The sequence below is a fragment of the Nicotiana tabacum genome, chromosome 13 (genome assembly GCF_000715075.1).
Source record: "Nicotiana tabacum cultivar K326 chromosome 13, ASM71507v2, whole genome shotgun sequence".
Taxonomy (NCBI): Eukaryota; Viridiplantae; Streptophyta; class Magnoliopsida; order Solanales; family Solanaceae; genus Nicotiana; species Nicotiana tabacum.
The window spans coordinates 133,672,842-133,693,542 of record NC_134092.1 but is presented as its reverse complement, the minus strand read 5'-3'; the positions used below and the strand labels follow the sequence as shown (position 1 = coordinate 133,693,542).

General features: G+C 34.2%; 3 protein-coding genes across 4 annotated transcripts; 2 read left to right on the top strand and 1 right to left on the bottom strand.

Moving 5' to 3' along the window:
• Positions 1-1,603: 1,603 nt before the first annotated feature.
• On the top strand, positions 1,604-5,348 carry LOC107803254 (uncharacterized). 2 transcript variants are annotated; one of them, XM_075228570.1, is made up of 4 exons: positions 1,604-2,019; positions 2,131-2,192; positions 4,276-4,434; positions 5,046-5,348. In XM_075228570.1, the coding sequence occupies exons 1-4, from the start codon at positions 1,708-1,710 to the stop codon at positions 5,080-5,082; spliced, it is 570 nt and encodes a 189-aa protein (XP_075084671.1). In that variant the 5' UTR covers positions 1,604-1,707; the 3' UTR covers positions 5,083-5,348. The 2 variants fall into 2 exon arrangements, with proteins under 2 accessions (XP_075084671.1, XP_016482421.1); XM_016626935.2 differs by lacking the exon at positions 2,131-2,192 and having other exon boundaries at positions 1,609-2,019.
• A 2,496-nt stretch (positions 5,349-7,844) lies between these two features.
• Positions 7,845-11,752, bottom strand: LOC107803258 (mitochondrial pyruvate carrier 4-like). The gene is made up of 5 exons (XM_016626939.2): positions 11,594-11,752; positions 9,760-9,858; positions 9,455-9,507; positions 8,538-8,611; positions 7,845-8,060 (listed from the first exon to the last, which is right to left on the bottom strand). Exons 1-5 carry the CDS (start codon positions 11,646-11,648, stop codon positions 8,009-8,011), a joined length of 333 nt encoding a protein of 110 aa, XP_016482425.1. The 5' UTR covers positions 11,649-11,752; the 3' UTR covers positions 7,845-8,008.
• A 2,382-nt stretch (positions 11,753-14,134) lies between these two features.
• On the top strand, positions 14,135-20,379 carry LOC107803259 (putative carboxylesterase SOBER1-like). Its single transcript, XM_016626940.2, has 6 exons — positions 14,135-14,477; positions 17,776-17,828; positions 18,794-18,917; positions 19,006-19,127; positions 19,850-19,957; positions 20,041-20,379. The coding sequence occupies exons 1-6, from the start codon at positions 14,201-14,203 to the stop codon at positions 20,128-20,130; spliced, it is 774 nt and encodes a 257-aa protein (XP_016482426.1). The 5' UTR covers positions 14,135-14,200; the 3' UTR covers positions 20,131-20,379.
• The last annotated feature ends 322 nt before the right edge of the window (positions 20,380-20,701 follow it).

Genomic DNA, 20,701 nt, shown 5'->3' with positions numbered 1-20,701 from the left:
TTTATTTTAATTTACTTTCAATCATATTTTGCTTCCAAAACATCTTAAACATTTCTTTTTTGTCAAATTTAGTTATAATACATTTGGCGATTTACATCAAATTTTGTCAACATAAATTGTCAAAAACAAGTATTTGTTCTTTAAAATTGATAGTTTTTTAGAGTTTATGGTATAGATAGTAGTACTAAATATGTGTCTGGTTAATTTTTTATTATTACGATTTAAAAAAATACATTATTAAATAGCGTAATCATATACCTCATTATCGTTCTTTTTATTGTTATTATTTGTTTTTGAAATCTCTAGTTCTTTAAGTTATCAAACGCGAATCGATCCATAACCAATGTTTTCTATTTCATTGAGTCTCGATGCCTCAATCCCATTTTACACATAAAGAATTAAGGATAAATAAGTGATATTTATAATCAGCCTTTTAATATAATATGAAATACACATAGGTAGGGGTGTCAATGGTTTGGTTCGGCCAATTATTTTATAAAATTTGTATCATACCAATTTTTCGGTTATTCTATTATGTATAACCAAAATTAGACTTTCGAAACCGCCCAATCATGTCGGTTTCTCTTCGGTATCGGTACGATTCGGTTAATTTTCGGTATTTTTTTAATATCATGTAAAATTCACCAATAGAAGTAGAAATGCAATAACATACGTTCTTTTATCTGACTTAGCAAAACTCTCTAGACATTTTACTGTTTAAGAGGTGATGAATTAAAAAAAAGATGGCTAGAGTATAAATTCATCAACTATTCTACAACACCGTAAAAAAAATCAAACAAAGGCAAAAAAAATATTAATCACACGAGTTGAAAGATATACCAAGTTGGGACTCAAGAATAAAGTCTATAGAAGATTAAATATTCAAAAAGATAAATTTAAATTGTATGAAAGGAAACATATTCAATACATTGTAGTTTGCTACTCATAATCGCTAGAATACTTTGTGTCTTGCTAATAAAGATACTTGAAATAAATTAGTTTAAGTAGAAGTAGCATAATAGGTTTTAGGAATTAGTATTTTGAGTTTAATTACTTGTTGGCTTGTAATAGTTTTCATAATTCCAAGACTAAAAAAAAATTCAATGCATTATTATTTTTAAACTTACTAAATAAATATATTTTCTTCATGTAAAATTTATTCGGTACGGTTCGATATTTTTTCGGTTTATTTTTATAAAATAAAAAACCTACCCTAATTATCGGTGTGGTTATAAATTTATATAAAAACCTACGGTTTCTTAAAAAGAAACCTAAAAATCGGTTCGGTGCGGTACGATTCGGTCGGTTTAATCGGTTTTCGAATATCCATTGACACTCCTACACATAGGTGATCACTAGAATATAAACATAGGTGATTTCATCAATAAAAAGAAAAAAAGAAAAAAAATATGTAAAAGCAACAAAAAAAATGCAAATATAAGAAGAAAGGGTAAAATACAAATATAAAAGAAAAATATTTACCAAATGACTAATTATCAGTTTAACGGTTCAGATCGCTTCTAAATTCCTTATCGTATACCTTCTCACACTTGATAATTCCCATAGTCTACTAAAACCATGAAACGTCTCTCAGAAAGCGAAACTATAAATACCCGAAGATCAAAAAAATAAAATAAAACAAATAAACAAAATTCCGTATCGGAAAAGAATACATCGCCGTGAGTCACGACTGATCCGCCACCGTAAATGGAAGGAGTAGGAGCTAGATTCGGCCGGTCATCAACTAGATACGGTCCAACAACTGTATTTACCGGTCCGGTTCGTAGATGGAAGAAGAAGTGGATCCATGTTAGCTCAAACAAAAACAATCATCAAACGACGACGGCAGCTGCTAACGGCGGAGTTAACGGAAGTAGCGGCTCTCATCTCTTGCTTCTGAAGTGGAGACCTATTACTGCCAGCCAAAATAACAGTAGCGATGAAAAGGATGGCGATCCTAACAAAGACGAAGTCGTTCCGATCGAGGAACCACGCAAGCGAAAATTTAAGTTTATTCCGGTAATAAATTAATAATCTTTTAAGTTTTTATTTTTTTAGTTACCTAGTTTGAGTGCTTTTTAGAGATCAACCGTATGTATTTCCCTATATAGTATTTTTTTTATGACGTAGTGCCGGACCAGCTTGCCCGCATCTCAACTATTTCTACTAGCTCCCACCAGCACAAGTATCCGGTAAATATCCTCCAAGGAATAGACAGATGAAAAAAAAATCATCTTAGGTCCTATAAATTTATGATCTTTCAAGGTTTTATTAGTTTCTTTTAATTACTGAATTTGATTGCTTAGATCATTTGAGTATTTCCCCGATCTAATTGTATTAGTGTCTATAATTCATTTCTTATGTGTAATACTAATTGATAGGAACTCACTAGTAAGTACTATAAGATCTCGTGCATTGGAACCATACGCTTGCGCACAATGTTGAGCTATTTCAACAGTCTGTGGAGTTTGCTTTACTATTTCTTATTTTTGTTTTTGTTTTTTTCATGCTGTGGAATTTGGGAAATCAGATTACGGGGAATTGATTTGGTGTGGGACAGCTATTTGGGTATTGGATTTGTTAGAACAGGTTTAAGTTTTATACATTGAGAGTGTTTTTACGCTATCTAGTTACTTGAAAGCAAGGTAAGTGGCCTGCTACAACCAATTAAAATATAATGGAGTAACATTGCTAGTGTATATATTTTAAAACCTTATTGAAATATGGATTTGAAAAAAATGTATAGATACTGTATTGCTGGTTGGAATTTTGGAAAGAAGTGGAGAAATTGGTTCAATGTTGGAGAGTAAGGTTTACGGATCTGCCTTATGTTTTGTGTAGATCTGACATCAAATGGCATAGTTGTGGGGCTGTTATATAGTATTGCTTTTGATTAAACACAAAAGCTAATATCGTTGGTTTTAAATTGTGAGATTTAGGAAATTACAAGTTATTTAGGTTGTCAAGATGTGGATCTTTCAGTGATAAAAGAAAATGTAAAAATTTCCAACTCTGCTGAGGTGTAAGAACTACAGAACCATTGTACTTCTTAGGCTGCAAGTTTTTGATCTAGAAATTGGTTCTGGCATTGGATATATGTCTCGTTGATCGCTAAAAGATTTTTGAATAGTCATACCTACCTACCAGATAAAGAAGTAAGTTCTTGTTGACACTTGACGGAACTTTTAAGCCATCTTTTCATCTCCACTGGAAGCAATTTCTTTCCTGTCTCTCATCTAATTTTAAATCAAGGATGCAAGACTAAATCTTTCTCTTTGTCCGTCTCTCAGTTGCCCATTTACCTCTTGTTCATCAAATATGGCAGAAGCAGTAGAAGTATTCTTAGACCCCCATATGTTGTTCTCATGTTGCTTGGTGGTTTTTCATGTCAGTGTGGAGACTAGCTATATGCATGAGAGAGGAGAGGGAAGCTAGCATAAGCTTTCAGAAATATGTTCTGGTTATAGTGAGTCTATTAGCAGAGAGAGAGAGAGAGAGAGAGAGAGAGAGAGAGAGAGAGAGAGAGAGAGAGAGAGAGAGAGAGAGACCGAGTGTGTGTACAGAGCTTGATACCTTTAATTACTGTTCCTGCTTTGTTAGTATTGACTCTTATGTGCTTTTTGTTGGTTGTTTGAAACCCGGAGAGATGATTAACTTGTAGAATTTCCTTTAGCAGCTAGGAGAAGCTATTATATTATGCACCATCTAGGTGTTATCTACTGGTCCCGTATTTTAGTACCTCTAAAGATATGCTGAGATTTTTGTGGCCAATTATGCAATTGAGATGAAAACGTTAATTTGGTTTCAACAGTATATTCCTCCAGTGATTATAAACCTCATCTTATGCCTGGTGGATGTAAGGAGGCAATGCCAAATTAAGTCAGAGCTGCTAATTAAGAGCATAGGGCTTGTCAATTTTCTGGTCGAAGAGCTTACTTGATCTTTCTTTCCATTGGGAATTAGAATATTTATCCTTCCCCATGTTAGTAATCGTCACTCATCATTGATAAGAATAGATACTACGCTTGTCACTTACCACACCTAATACCATTGGCATAGTGGTCTTGTTGTTGTACTTGAGTAATCTGCGGAATGCCTAAATATTTATTTTTTAATTTTTTCCCTCATCGGGGGTTGCTTCTGGTACGTCAGTAAGGCAATAGCTTTGGTTTTCGCTAAGTGATAATAATATTTATGTCTGACTGCATCTTCTTCATTAATCCCTAGCAAAAAAAGAAGTGATAATAAATTTCATTGTCAAAATGGTTGAGATAGATTGCTGTGCTTGAAGATCAAAAGTATGAGACGTCAGAACAAGATGAGGATGAAGCTAAACCTATGGAGGCTGATGCCAATACCGGGGAGCCAACATCTCAAGCTGATGGTTCTGATGAAAAACCTGACATCAACGATTTGCCGATGGAAGAAAATCAGGTACTTTAAAACCTTCCCCTCTCCCAACATGAAGAACTGTGATAGGGAAAAATGCTAAAGGAAAAAAGATAAGGCACATAACTGACTGTTGTAACATGTTTATTAGTTTGTTGTGTTCTCAACTCGTTATACAAAATGACTAGTATGAAACTTTTAAATGTGATTTGGGGAAGGCATGAAATAATGATTTAGTCTTTCATCGCTATTTGTTTTCCCAACTTTGAATCGAGCAGTGGACTTCATACAGCTTCACATTTGTGTGTTTGTGTAACACAGGGTCTGTTCGATTCGTGAAACAATTTCCTATCTCCATTCTTCCAGCATGTTGTAGCCTTTTTGCGTTCTCAAGTTTTTATATGATTTCAGATTGTTTTAGAAAAGTTGTTTAAAATTTTCTTTAGAAGTTGTCTTCTTTTTTAAGCAAACAAACAAGGTTTCCCCTTTCGCCTCTTTCATCTTCAAAGAGAACAATAAAAATTCTTTTATCAACCAAACAGTTTCATCTTTTCTTTGTATTTCTTTGGTTTGTTCTGTTCTTCCTGGTGTCATGTTCTTTAACTTTGTGAGTATAATGCCCATTAGTGTTTTTTAATTGTGCTTTAATGCATCAGGATACACAGGATAAACCTCCAGAAAGACAAGATTTAAATGAAAGCACTTTGGACTTGTCTTTAGGCTTGACAGGTCACGACGAAAATGACTCTGACTCGAAAAGGGATCAAACAAAAGAGGTTTAATTTGACAGATTGAACTCCAGTAGCACTGGGTCATGATATCTTTTCTGTAAATGCTGCTCGTATCCGTTGGACGTCTTAACTGAATTTGGTCCTCACTGTTGACAATGGCCTTGAGGTAATTGTAATGTAAAACCATTGTACTAGAATATACTAAGTAGAAAGTTTTTTCCCTGTTGACTGAGTTCACAATTTTTTTCTCCGGCAATGTAGTAAAACTCTATGACATTGAACTTCTTTGAATGAAATTTAACGTGCATCACATTGAAGAAATTGTTTGATTTCTTATATTCCACTTGCAAAGCTGTTGCTTTAATCTTTTGTTATAAGAAATAAGTTGGATGGATAAAGCAAACATTCCCTCTTTTAAGTGGAAAAGGTTGAGAGATGTGCTCATTATCCACCGTGTTTCGAACTGTGTGCTTGCTCAGGCGGATCCAAGATTTAATGTTTATGGGTTCCTGCAACGATCTCGAGTAAATTTTCAATAGTAACTTGGTTCATATTTAAACATTTATAAATATTTATTGATTTTTTGGAACACATTTATATTATTTGGACAAAAGCTACTAGGTTCACGTGAACCCGTAGATCGCAAGCTGGATCTCGAGGATTTCTCAAATAAAATGAAAAAGTAAAATAGGATGTACTTATAAATGACCAACACTTTGCAGTTTCTTCTCAATCATATATTTTTGTTATTTCAATTGCCATTTCCCCAAGTGTGAGATTATCCTTGCTCTTGGGAAGGCAGAAAAGAATTGAGGATCAGCGCTGCTTCATTTCCTATCCTATATATCCATTAAGAGCTACTTTTCGAATTTGGTGAAATATACTCCCTCGGGTCTATTTTAATTGATTTTTTGGCCCTTTTTTTGTGGTCCATAATATTCGATTTTTTCAGATATCAAGAAGGAATTAATTTCTTTTTTTCAAAGTTGTCTTTAAAGTAAAGAGCCTAGGAATATTTGTTATATTTCCAATGAACAAATTAAGGTTAATAAGATCAATTTTATTATTAATTAATGCTAAAAGACGGATTTCTTAATATGTGTGAAAATAACCAAAAAAATCAATTAAAGTGGACCGGAGAAAGTAGTATACACCATATTTCGAAAAATTACACTGTGTATATAAGTAAAACATTAATTTTAGATGTGTAAAATATATATTGAACACTCTTTGTCGGAATTTTTTTTTAGTTCTTTCAAGTCTGAACACCCTTGGAAATATTTCTGGCTTCGCTACTGCCCAGACGACTCTGCTTCAGAAGATGGAATCAACTCTTATAATGAGAGGTGTTCAAGAAAAATTGATAAACTAAATCAAACTAAAAGTTGTGGAGTAAACACTTCTTGTAAATATAACTTGAGCTTTACAAAATCTTATCAAAGAACTTGAGCTTTACATTTTTTGAATAGAAGAAAATCATGAGATTTTGACCATAGAATATTAACCAAAGGGTTCGACACATCATGATTAAGGAATGAAGATCACCATTCAACGCAAATTAGTTAAGAATGAACATAATATAATCAAAAGACCAACTGGAGATGTCAATTAATTGCGATTAAGATTTATTGTTGTTACACTATTGTAAAGGTTCATGTTTTGCCAAGAGTCCTTTTAATTGGTATAACATAGTATTTTTTTATTGAACAAGATTTCGCCTCGTCACATACGATTCTCGAATCACCCACTATACCATTTGTGGTCCATTTTCATTCTCTTCCCTGCCCAGAAAGAGAATCAAAGAAAGGTAGCTTGCTTCCCTTTTGGATGGATATCGACTTACCAAAATGCCTTCTTAGTCGAAGACTCCTTGTTGACTAGTAAGGAGTAAGGACACAGGAAGCAACAAAAACTTGCGTGAAAGGACGTTTTCTTCTCTGTCCTCTCCTCTCCAAAAGATAAGGGAGAGACTGCATCCCTTTCGTTCAATAGCTCCTTTGGTTTCCAAAGGATTACGCGCACTTCGACTTATGCAGATAAAAAGAAATCACCTAGCGTATGCCTCCACTAAGTTTTGACCCTAAGACTTCATGGTTCTCCTCCCACTTTATTTTTGGCATAGAATAGTGCTTCAATGTATGCCTAAGTGAGAGGTTTAAAGACATAAGTTTTAAAGAACTCTTAGTTTGTCCTAAGATAAATTATTTAGTATTCAAATGAATAGTCCGATGCTTATTTCTCAGATACCGTCATCGCTTCTTCTCTAGAAAAAGTAGTTCACGGCCCGTGGGCTTTCTACCTCCAATATATGCAGCATTGCTCGTCCAGAATGAATATGTAAAAGATTTATATACTCAAGCTCAAGTAGTTTGACACTGAAGAGTTGATTGATTGACATTGTCCGAGACAAGCAAAAAGTTAGTTATTTTTTCATTTCATAAACTAACTTTTCTATCTCTTGCTTTCTCTACTTACTAAAAACAAAAGGGCACCCTGGTGCACTAAGCTCCAGATATGAGCGGGGTTCGAGGAAGGGCCGGACCACAAGGGTCTATTGTACACAGCCTTACCCTGCATTTCTGCAAAAGGCTATTTCCACGGATTGAACCTATGAACTCCTGATCACATGACAACAACTTTACCGGTTACGTCAAGGCTCCCCCTTCTACTTACTAAAAACAGAAGTCTAAAAACATGATGCCATTCTTTCTTCCCATAATCTACAAAGAAATTTCAGATTATCAACTGTGATTATGCACCCAATCACTTATCAAATCACCACATGAACAGTGGTAAGTATATCAGAAGCAAGTATAGAGAAAAAGGACTAAACATCAAATTGTATTCAAAGCTCAGGAATTCAATAATCCTGACTAATAACAATTTCATCATCCTTCTTTAGCTACCACAGGTTGCTCCTCCTCGTTAAAATAATCATGCCTGAACCGAGACAAGCGAAAAGTTAGTTATAGCTTCACCGAAAAATGATGATGTTATCTACAAATTATCTACAAAAAGAAGCTAATCAAACGAAAAACCAAAGCTATAGAAATTTTCGATATAATATCATCGGATTCCCTTTCTTCAGGGCCCCATCTAGGATTTTTGGAGAATGGGTTCACAATTACTTTAAAAAAAATGTTAGTAGGGAATTCGATCCCCTGACCTTAAGGCTATTGGAAATAAGAGACCAAAACCAGTGCACCACTTCATCTCTTTTGACCATGGGTTCCATCAAATGTATATATCTATTTTTGCCAAATTATGTACATCCCAAATTATGTACATCATATCTATACTTTAACCCGAGGACCACGGGTTCACGTGAACCATTTTTTAGACTGTAGATCCGCCCCTGGTTTAAACCATTTGAAAATAATTCAAACACTAAGCTTTACAAGAGACAGAATGACTCACCGAACTTTTCGCGAAAGTTGATATATGCCTGTTCCAGCCATTGCCACATTTACACTGAAGAGGTTCCAGTTTTTCTGCAATTTAGAATTATCGATCACAAGATAAAGAGAGGACGACATCAGAAAATCAAGAAGCTAATGAAAGAAAAAGATGTCCAAGTTAAAGGAAAAATTGCATCAAAGTGGCTTTAACATTCTTAAAACTTTAATGCCGCTCTTCAAACGGCTATATGTCCTAAATCCAAATAATACTAACATGGAATGCTATTAGGGTTGTTGCTTCCTTTAACTGTTTTTGAGCCAAGCGTATGTTGGAAATAGCCTCTCCACCTTCATAAGGTTGAGGTAAGGTCTGCATACACATTACCCTCCCCATACCCCACTCGTGAGATTTCACTGGGTTTGTTGTTGTTGTTGTTGTTGTTGTTGTTGTTGTTGTTAACAGGGAATGCTATTGAAAAGATAAATCTGGCAAAGGACAATGCCATGGAACTATGCTATAGCAACCAGTTAAATAGTGTAACTTACATTTCTATGACGTAATTAGTGATGATACCCTACAATTGATTGCGTGAAAGAAGTCCTACTAAACTAAAGAAGCAGATGAAGCATCGGGTCTTGGAGAAGAATAAGATCACAGAGCACAGCAAACCGCTAAACCATGTGCGTGTAATTTCTCGCCTATCATGAGTTTGACTATTTATTTATTCTCCTTTGTAAGGTAAAGCCCTAGAGTAAAGTGTTAGGTCTGGTGATAATGGATTTTAACAATGTAAGAACTTGCAATGAATGTGAAAAGGATATACTTTAGTCTACAATTATGTACTAAAACCGTTATAGAAAATTCAGCTGAAGAAATAGAAAGGATTTATTTGTCTGTCCATCATACTCTAACATCCAGAGTAATATTGAACTTACCGGAGTAATTACCAAACTATAGCGAGACCAGATAAGTCCAGTAGCTGTAACAGCTGCAATAACCAAAACAGCTTTTCTTATAAATAAAACCAAACAGAAACACAAAAGCCTAACCTATCTAACTAATGGAATATAGCATATAATGAAAAGTTTAAGTTTGACGAGAAAGACCAATTATGCATATTGACATCTGGATTCATGATAGATCAAGAGACAAAGAGAAAGAGGGAATATCCGGAGCTAATCACAGTAAAAAATACAAATGATTGGGAGAAGGAGAAAATAATAAAAGACATGAGACAAACCTATTTGCTGGGGTAATGAAATCTTTTCAGGAGGCTTAGCAAAGTCAGCGATATTTGCTATACTGATGCCCCACTTGAAGGTTGGTGCCCAGAAATGAACTAGAAGAGCACAACGAGTGAATGAATCGGCAAACAAAGAAAATTGAAAAACACAAGCATACCAACTTCAGCTGCTATATATAAACAAGGAAAAAAGTAAGTCTGTACACACTTTGCAATTTGCATGGCAGTAGAGAAAGCTCAAGGAACAAAATTTGAACAACTTGAGCCAAGCATTTAAATGATTTCCAACGTCCATCCATCATAGGAAAACATCCATACATTGTAGAGTCAGAAAATTTTGAAGAAAGAATTCGTCAACCTATGCATAAGTCGATTAACGACAAACGAAACGTTTCAAGAGTGGCTAGGGCGCTTGGGCAGCTGCACTTCTTAAGAATGCATAGACATTTAATTTTACATGTCCGCAGTCCATAGTTTTTAAAGAAAATGTTTTCCTACTTTTTTCAAGTGCATTCTCTGATCATACAGACATCACAGATATCAGCTTATTTTCTTTCTGATTCTTGATGAAAATCCCAGCTTACTTTCTTTTCTAACATAAGCTACAAATGACTATTGATTTAACCAAAAAAAAAAAAAAAAAGAGAGCCACAGCTGTACTAGTCCAAGCTTGCGAGACTCGAGAAGATATACGAGTAAAGAAAAGAGTACGGTTAGACATTGTCTATGTTATCTACAGAAGTAGAGTGTGAGAATAGCTCTAGGAGCAATCTTCTTCATTTTTTCCTCCGAATGCTTTCCTTTCTTCAGGAGAAACAGCCTTTCAAAAGCATCAATTTCTCAGGTTCTTATCAAAAGATAACCAAGGTTCTTTTCCCTCTCTCTTTCTCTCTTGTTAAATAAGCATAACATCGGTTTTCTTTACTGTCTCGTTTCTACTTGTAAGCATAATTGCTATCTAACTGCCCGAGAATTTTTGCAATGACCAAGCCAACCAGACTCCTTCCTCTCTATCTTTCTTAAGCCGAGGGTCTTCTGGAAACAGCCTGAGGCTACCTTCTTCAGGATAAAGTCTGCGTATATTCTACCCTCCCCAGACCCCACTAGTGGGATTACATTGGGTTTGTTGTTGTTGACCAAGCCAAACAGACTAGCCAAGACCTTTTTTTTTTAATCGAAAGGTTACATAACAGTGGAGTATATCTCCCTGCACCTACTGTGAATGAAACATACTTCACATTATGTATTAATTCCTTCATTCTAATTTGCAGCAACAAATGCATTACGTTATCCATCAATCAAACAACTATACCTCAATCTTAAACTAGTTGAGGTAAATTATGAATCTTTCACAAAAATTTCGCTGTACTCGGGCTCATTTCATTCCAATACTAAACATATAATATAAAACTGAAATGACCTAATTTTCATTATTTCCGTTTTCAGCTGTCTATTTTTCCTTTTCTTTTCCCACTTTTTAGTATCGCAATTTCTACTTCTGTTAAGTATAATCTAACGACAGTACAATATAAAACCTAAAAATCTTTTAAAAAAAAAAATCTTTTCTTGTCATTTTTGTTCCCCTCTTCAAATAAATAAATAGGCAGACAGCCAAAAAAAATTTAAAATAAAAAATCAAAGTAAGACACACCCAGATGCAATATGGGATTTTCCAGAAGAATCATTAACTCAATCAGTTTCAAGATGCGATGATAAATTTGCATATCAAATCGGTAAAAAAGAAAGATCTAAATCTAAGCAAAGTTATAAAATTCAAGAAATGCAAAAAAAAAAAAAAAAAAAAAACCTAGAAAAGGAAAGAAAAACTCACTGGTCTTTGGACCAGCAGGGTGATTCCATAGAGCCTGGAATTTTGAAGTCGCCATAAAAGGGAGAGATGCTGCTTCTGACTATTCTCTGTATAATAATATCTGTCGGATTATTATTACTGTAGTGTTTTATTGACTTTTTTTGGTTATCAAAAGAATGTTAAAATAGCATCATCTAACCAGTTTTCGGACTGATCGTTAAAAAATAGCCAACATTTATCAAGTCAATGAAAAATAATCACTATTTTGCTGCAACCGAGATCGGTCCAGCATAATATACTGGAGTTCAGTGCACCTGTGTATGAACTTCCAACATATTATCCTGGACCAGTATACTTTGCTGGCTCCAGTATAATATATTGGAGACTGGAGCACAGGTGCTCCAAACTCCAGTATATTATGCTGGATCGGTATATTATATTGAAACTCTAGTATATTAGACTGGAGTATTTTTCCGTATTTTGAACAGTATTTTTGTTCATATTTATCTTTACATGAAAAGTAACTAAATTTCGATTACTTTTAAAATTGTGGCTATTTTTGAATGACCACTTATAAATCTGGCTATTTTTGAATTTCACACCAAAAGAATTGTCAATTCATTAATTTAATAAATTCCTAGAATATAGTTTGACATTAACATTAAGGACACTATTAATATTAAATGGTTTGAGATAGTCCCACCTTCTTTTTGTTTTTTGTTATATTATGTGTAAGAAATTTATATATCATTGTGTTACTTTGACAATATTGGATGAACTTTTCAAAATGTTGTCACATACGTATCGAATATTTCAAAAAATGTATTGTCCTATTTTTTGAGATCTAACACGTATCTAATAATATTATCGAAGAATCCGAGCAATATAGACTACTTATAACATGTAAGTTTTCTTATTAAATTTGATGTCATACCTTAAAGGATAAAATAATAATTTATTATAACAATTTAAATTGTATAAACTAATATTATTAGTGTATATAACTTAAATATTTTTTTTTCTTCTAATGGGGTAGTGAATTAATGTATCGGCCAAAGTATTGTAGTGTTGTTTGGTGGATCTATACTATAGGATAGTCATAATTAATTATAGGGTTTTTGGTTGGAATATTTGGAAATGTATTGCTATAACGTGCTTGCCTGTTTGGCTATAACTTTTGGTGGCCACTTTATATTCAATGGCAAATGCAGAAAAATATTTTGATTGGAGAGTTTCTGAAGGAAATATTGCAAATTAAATAATTTTAGGACCCGTTTGATCATAGATTTTGTCAAAATATATTTAAAGTTTTTTTGACAAATACATGTTTGGCCATTGATTTTATCAATATTTTGACAAATTCCCAGAAACCAAAACCCAAAACCTAAATCCCAGCTCAAGAGCTTATTTTGGCCCAAAATATCACTATTACATTTTTTAAAAATTATCTCAAACTTTTGTATTTTATAAAAGAGCCCACCATTTATTATTTTGTAACATTGCTACTTTGTCTTATCGGTCATCTGATAGTGTATTATGTAGTTCATCATAAAAATGATAATTTTGTTCCAAATTTATTTATGTTCAGGACTATGATTTGCGATAATATAATAAATGTTGTTGATAAAGGTATTGTTGGGTATTTGTGATAGTTTTTAGAACTTGTGTGTATAAGTCATGTTTCATATTTTTTTTTTTTAAAAAAAGTGAAATATATTTTGAAAACTTATGTCCAAACATATTTTCATCTTCAAACCAAACTTCACCCAGATCAGATTTTCAAAATAAATTTGGGAATTTATGGCCAAACGCTAGCTTAGATGCTCATGTATCTCATGGCTCATAAATGAATGAATATTCATATGTATTGAGTGATATTTTTTTTTCATGTGTTTATATGATTCATTATTTTGAAGGGAGTCTTGGCGTAACTAGAAAGTTACTGCCGTCATATGACTAGAAGGTCACGAGTTCGAACCGTAAAAGTAACATCTTATAGAAATGCAGATAAATAGTGCTTACAGTATAAACGGAATTTAGTGTACCAGACTGCCTTTTTTTATTTTTATTTTATATGATTCACTATTCTGTGGTCAATGTATGTCACTGAATCATGGACAATAAATATTAAAATTTGGACTTGTTAATTTAGATGTTTTAGGATAAATATTGAGTATGACTTAATAAATCTTTCTCTACTCTAATTCTATTCTTTCATGGGGAAAAAAAATTCTTTTCTTTAAAATTACTCTATGTGTCCTAATTTATGGGCACTTTTAATATTCAAAGTCAAATGACTTATTCTTTGAACGTGATTTTTCATATGTCTTTTAAATTATTAATTATTATGTCTTATAATATTTTTTATATACTTCTTAATTATATAAATTTTATTTTAAAAAATCATAAATTTTATATTTGAAATCATATTTAACATTAAAAATATTAACTCTCAAAAAGTAGAATTGATGCCACATAAATCGGGACGAAAGTATTAATACACTTTGTTTAATTTTCTAGAATAAAAGAATGGTTACTGCTATTAAAGCAAGGAGAAAAATTAAATTCTCCACCAAACTCGAGGACTAAAAAAGCACAAGACTAACCAAATAATATGGAAGACCAAAGATGAAATTCATTTTTCCATTACTAAAACCCTTGCTAGTCCTTGTAATCACCTTTGGTTTCACCATTTTCGTTGTGCTACTCTCTCAGCCAACAACAACAAACCCATCTTCCACTAAATCCAATCCCATGGCTTCTAGAAGTTTTATTGTTTGGCTACATGGGTTGGGTGATTCTGGCCCAGCTAATGAACCAATAAAGACATTGTTCACTTCTCCTCAATTCAAGAACACAAAATGGTCTTTCCCTTCTGCTCCTTCTAACCCAGTTACCTGCAACCGTAAGTTATAATTTTGCTTGTACTTGTAATAGTGGGTTGTTGTTGTTTCTTTTGGATTTGGTTATGGTGTGATCACTGTGGAATTGGTGTTTTTGGGTCAAATGCTGTATTTTGATTGCATAAAGATTCAATTTTTAGCCTACTCCTTGGTGGGGTTTGTTATTGGTTGTGTATTGTTTTTGTTTGTATTCTGTATGATCACTGCGAAATTGGCATTTTTGGGTCAAATGGTATATTAGAATTGCATAAAGATTCCATTTTAGCCTACTCCGTGGTGGGGTTTGTGATTGTTTGTGTTTGTATTCTGTATGATCACTGTGAAATTGGCATTTTTGGGTCAAATGGTAGTATTACAATTGCATAAAGATTCCATTTTTGGCTCACCCTGTAGTGGGGTTTGTATGGTATTACTGGTTTTGTATTGTTTTTGTTTCTTTTGGTTATGATGTGATCACTGTGAAATTGGCATTTTTGGGTCAAATGGTGTATTTTGATTGCATAAAGATTCAGTTTTTAGCCTACTCCTTGGTGGGGTTTGTTATTGGTTGTGTATTGTTTTTGTTTGTATTTTGTATGGTCACTGTGAAATTGGCATTTTTGGGTCAAATGGTATATTAGAATTGCATAAAGATTCAGTTTTTAGTCTACTCCGTGGTGGGGTTTGTGATTGTTTTTGTTTGTATTCTGTATGATCACTGTGAAATTGGCATTTTTGAGTCAAATGGTATGAATTGCATAAAGATTCCATTTTTGGCTTACCCTGTAGTGGGTTTTGTATGGTATTACTGGTTTTGTATTGTTTTTCTTTCTTTTGGTTTTGCTGTGATCACCATGGAAATGGTATTTTTGGGTTAAATGGTGCATTCGGATTGCCTAAACATTCCATTTTTGGCCTACTCTTTGATGGGGTTTGTATGGTGTTATTGGTAGTGTATTGCATTTGTTTCTATTGGTTCTGTTCTGTGTGATCACTGTGAAATTTGCAATTTTGGGTCAAATGTTGTATTTGGATTGCATAAAGATTCCATTTTTAGCTTACTCCTTAGTGGGGTTTGTTATTGGTTGTGTATTGTATTTGTTTCTATTGGTTCTATGTGTTCACTGTGGAATTGGCATTTTTGGGTCAAATGGTGTATTGGGATTGCATAAAGATTCCATTTTTGGCATACCCTGTGGTATGGTATTGTTATGTGTTGTATTTGTTTCTATTCTTCTATATCTTGACAATGGAAATGGCACTTTTGGGTCAAATTATATACTGAAATCGAATAAAGATTTAATTTTTGGGTCAAATGACGTTGTTCAGATCGTTGGCATAGATAAAATCTCCATCAGGCATACCTAGGAATATAACAAGAGAATGAAAATATATAGATATTTATATTATAATCAGTATTCTTAAGAAATATATAATGGTAATTAAGGTGAAACTAAAGTATAATAATCAACATTGCATTAGACGAACCAATAAGGCCAGGACCACCGTGATCAGTGTAGTAGATAAAGATATTGTCATTTAGATCACTGTTCACTACGTTCCCCCCCCCCCCCGACACACAGTGAGAGCACTCTTGTCACAGTTTATTAATTATGATCTGTATTGCACTATGTCTTTGATTTGGTAGTGTTGTGTTGTAACTGTTTCTATTGGTTCTGGTGGAATTGTCGTTCTATGGTCAAATGGTATAAGCGAATTGGATAGATATTTAGGTTTTGACCTACCGCTTGATGGGGTTTGTAGTTGGCAAATCACCTGTATCATGTATGGTCACTATTGATATGATAGTCTTTATAACACGAGTCTTTGTTTTGGTAAAAAAAAAAATGGAATCGTTCAGGTCCAAACAGATTGAGGCATAGTTGTTGTTCTTATTGTGATTGCCTTTTGGGTCTAGCGGATGGGATTACTTGCAATGTAGACTAGGTCCACTTTCATCGGCTGGTTAATCAAAATTCAGCTCATTTTCAAGGTGTGAATGGATATATGTCTGGTCCTTATAAGATAATTTGCAGTTCGAGGAGATGAGAGAAATTGTCTAGACTAGAGTAATTTCAATTTAGGGATGCAGTTTCTGCTTCAGTATTATGTCAGTAGTTGTGATTCAAAAATTAAAAAGAAAGAAAAAAAATTGAATAGTAAAGTGTAACATAGCAAAACATGTAGTTTTGTTGTTCCTCTAACAATGTGTTAATGGAGAAGTTCTGAGAAACCAACCCAATGAATTTCTAGGAAACATACGTTAGTTCTTTCCTTTTCCTATGGTTTTTCATTCAATTCAGTAGAAAGGAGGAGAATTGGTAGCGTAGAGGGAAAGTTAGCCCTCTGGGTAGGGATTTAACCGTTGTAGTGTAGTTCCTCTTTGTTAATGAACCATCTTAAATAGAAGCTTTATCAAGTTCCTTTATTTTTGGTTGTTTTGACTTTTCTTTTTGATAGTTAATGCTTGCCATTATAGGCAAAGATGAGCAGCTTTAGCTCTTAGATGACTAAGATGAACACTCAAGACTTGCGAAATACTGCTTGGAATAGCCTTCTGTATAATGACAGTTAGTCAACAACAAAGGCAAATTGATAAATATAAGCAATTTTCTCCCTGAAGGATGTGTCTAACTACTAGCGTAGATAATCTTGCATCTCATTCTGGACATATTGGAAGATAATGAAGCAACTCAGGCTAGTTTCAGCCTGATTAGTGCATAATTACATTTCAGGATGTGAAAAACAGCTTCTTAATGATAAGATTAGCTTGGCGGTGATTTAGGTGCAATTGGCCAACAACGTCAAAGAGCATTCTCCATAAACTTTATGATGTATCATATTATTGTATCTGAAAATGGTACAAAGGAAGTTTGTAAGAAGAACACTAGATTTTTAACGCCATCTTGTTTGCTGAAATACTATGATGCCAGTCTTGCTTGGTTTTCTACCGGAGCTTTCATTTCCATGAGAGAATATGTAGATTCTCCATTAAGGACAATAATGTTTGAGCAGGGTTGATACACTAACGTGTCTGTAAGATGTTGTAGTCTTCCAATTGTTTTCCTACTAAAGTGACAGTATGATTGTTAGTCCTTCACTGGAAATTGCTTTTGCTAGATATTTGACCTTGTCCATTTATTATCATCTCGCGATATAACAAATTCCAACGGAATAGTGATTGTGTTATTTGTAAATATTATTATGGTAACATTCATTTCAAATAAATATTATGGTAACATTGCCAGCTTTTTCACTCTAATATTGGTGATACTTATTATATCTACAGTTTAAACTATTTCGTGTCTTACTTTACTGTAGATGGTGCTGTTATGCCATCGTGGTTTGACATTCATGAAATACCAGTGACTGCTGTAAGTTTTTCTCTTCCACCCCTTTCATTCCTCGTATCTCCTTTCACTTTTTCTTTTCTCAAATTCTCCTTATACTCATGCCATTATGCATTATCTGCAAGGATGATACTGAGAAATATAGGATAGAATTTTATCTAAGGCGAACTTTTTCCACTTGACTTATAGAAAATAAGGAAATCAACAATAACATGTCTTATCCAGTGTTATCAAAGGCGAAAAGCGCAAAAACGCTCTGAGGTATGTTGGGGCTTTAAGCGCAAAGCGCAAATAAAGCGTGGGTTTTAATGAAGAAAGGCGCAAATGGAGAAAAATTACAAATATGTATGTGTAGTCCAAGACTAATATCTATAAGCATGAATACCAAATATATGAACAAAGAAATTGAAGAAAATTTACGATAAAGTGAAATACCAACTATTTAGTGTCGCATCTTCCGGATTACGCTCGTTAGCAAGGAAACGTATTCCTTAGAGCCTTGATGACAACACTGAAGCGCCCGTTAAGCGAGGCGAAGCGGTCAATATGTTTTGAGCCTCGCTTCAGGCTTAAGCGCGCCTTTGATAACACTGGTCTTATCTGGGACCCCATTATGTCATCAAATACTACTCCCTCCGTTTCAATTTATGTGAACCCATTTGACTGGGCACGAAGTTTAAGAAAAGAGAGAAGACTTTTGATCTTATGGTGTAAAATGAGGCACATATATTTTGTGTGGCTATAAATCATTCTGTAAAGGTAAATTGTTTCCAAATAAGGAAAGGGGTCATTCTTTTTGGCACGGACTAAAAAGGAAATACGTTCACATAAATTGAAACGGAGTGAGTATGATATATGCCAGTAATAGTCTCCATCAAAATTCTTATGTTAATGTTGTCTGAGCATTGGCTTCAGAAACAAAGACATGGTTGTACTTACGTTTATTGATATTGTTTCCATATAAGTTAATGTTTAATACCATGTACCAGAGTTCGCCAAACGATGAGAGTGGTCTGCTCAAAGCGGTTAAGAATGTTCATGCAATGATTGATAAAGAGATCGATGCTGGCACTAATCCTAATAATGTTTTCATATGTGGATTTAGTCAAGGAGGTCTCTCTCTATCTCTCTCTCTCTTCCTGGCAAGTTTTTGTACTGCTATTAAATACACTGAACTTTCAACTTATACTTGATTTTGTAGGTGCGTTAACATTAGCAAGTGTTCTTCTGTACCCAAAAACTCTAGGAGGAGGTGCCGTATTTAGCGGATGGGTCCCCTTTAATTCTTCTATATTAGAGAAACAAACTCCTGAAGCTAAAAAGGTAATTGTCTGATACTAACTTCTACTTATAATTTTCTAAAATTTTGTTTTGAAGTAGAAAATGTTATTCTTGTCGTAAAGTTGGTTGCTTTCTTATGTGGAGGGAGTCTTAAGTTTGTGCTAAGGGCATCGGTTACATAAGACTTTATTATATGATCCCCGATCTGCTAACTGTTCCAATACTTAGGATGTATATATGACAATATGATACAGCACCATTGAACGAATTTAGCACTTGTTCCTCATTTCTACCTAGATATATAAAATAGTGCCTCCGCCCTGTATGGAGATGTTCGTCAAAGAGTATTTGGCCATTTGTAATTTGAATAATGATGTTGATGTTGATGATTGGTCTTCCGGAAACAGCCTCTCTACTCCCTCGGGGTAAGGGTAAGGTCTGCGTACACACTATCCTCCCCAGACCACACTAGTGAGATTTTACTGTGTTGTTGTTGTTGATGATTGGAAGATATGTTATCTCGAGAACCCTTTTTTTTTTATTAAATTAATCGAGAAATTCTCGAGGGCCTGCTGGTGCACAATTCGAAACTCGGTGGATAATTTGGTTTGCCCCTCAACAATTCTCCACTTAATTACCAGAGGGTCCAAACTCCCGACATGCACCTAATCCACACATCATAACTGCCTTCTTACCATTTGATATGTGTTTCTTGATTAGTTTCCATGTTGTTATAGCATCTAACACCAAAACACTTTGAACAGACTCCTATTTTGTGGTCTCATGGTATCGCTGATAGGACAGTACTGTTTGAAGCCGGACAAGCAGGACCACCTTTCCTGGAGCGAGCTGGTATGACTTGCGAATTCAAGGTAATTACTCATGTCTCTCAGATCGTTTCGTTTATCTTTCATGAATGCATCACCAATAAGCCATTGTCTGCCATATTCGTTAGGCTTACCCTGGTCTTGCTCATTCGATAAACAACGAGGAGTTGAAGAACTTGGAATCGTGGATCAAGACTCGTCTTCAAAGCAATTCTTAAAGGTCCACATGATATTCGATTTTCATTTCATACAATCAAGCTCTTGAGTTCAAAAATTGCTGCTTATTTGCTGCTTGCTTGTTTGTGTGATGAGCTTGCTTCATATTACAATATTTATAGTTGAGTTGGAATACCTTCTCATTCACATATTAATTCTTCTACTGTATTTCTTAACTCATTTTACAATTGTAGTTATGAAATATGGGACCAGTAGTTGAACTGTTAAATTGAAAGAAAATTGTTGGATTATAGTCTGGATTTTGGATTTATTACAGAGACAACAACAACAATAAACCTAGTGTAATCCCACAAGTAAGGTCTGGGAAGGATAGTGTGTACGCAGAGCTTACCCCTACCTTCAAGATTGTCGGGATGTCAGCAGGTTAGGCAGCTCTAAGGGTTTTTATATTCGGTGTCATTTTTATATTCGGTGGAAGACAGGCTGAAACTTTGCCCCAACCAAGTGAAACTAAGGGTCTGAAAGAGTTCACGATCTCATCTATTGGGTGTTAACCCTCGGAAAACGACTAAGAATGTCCATTAAAAGGAGCGATGAGGTCGTTTTTCAAGC

What these genes read in the sequence shown, in the direction of transcription:
- LOC107803254 (XM_016626935.2), top strand. Translation starts at nt 1,708, where the DNA reads ATGGAAGGAGTAGGAGCTAGATTCGGCCGGTCATCAACTAGATACGGT. An exon ending in GAAAATTTAAGTTTATTCCG is followed by an intron (nt 2,020 to 4,275) that starts GTAATAAATTAA and finishes TGGTTGAGATAG; the next exon opens with ATTGCTGTGCTTGAAGATCA. An exon ending in TGCCGATGGAAGAAAATCAG is followed by an intron (nt 4,435 to 5,045) that starts GTACTTTAAAAC and finishes TTAATGCATCAG; the next exon opens with GATACACAGGATAAACCTCC.
- LOC107803258 (XM_016626939.2), bottom strand. Translation starts at nt 11,648, where the DNA reads ATGGCGACTTCAAAATTCCAGGCTCTATGGAATCACCCTGCTGGTCCA. An exon ending in CCCTGCTGGTCCAAAGACCA is followed by an intron (nt 9,859 to 11,593) that starts GTGAGTTTTTCT and finishes GTGCTCTTCTAG; the next exon opens with TTCATTTCTGGGCACCAACC. An exon ending in CAACTTTCGCGAAAAGTTCG is followed by an intron (nt 8,061 to 8,537) that starts GTGAGTCATTCT and finishes GTCTCGGTTCAG; the next exon opens with GCATGATTATTTTAACGAGG.
- LOC107803259 (XM_016626940.2), top strand. Translation starts at nt 14,201, where the DNA reads ATGAAATTCATTTTTCCATTACTAAAACCCTTGCTAGTCCTTGTAATC. An exon ending in TAACCCAGTTACCTGCAACC is followed by an intron (nt 14,478 to 17,775) that starts GTAAGTTATAAT and finishes ACTTTACTGTAG; the next exon opens with ATGGTGCTGTTATGCCATCG. An exon ending in AAACTCCTGAAGCTAAAAAG is followed by an intron (nt 19,128 to 19,849) that starts GTAATTGTCTGA and finishes CACTTTGAACAG; the next exon opens with ACTCCTATTTTGTGGTCTCA.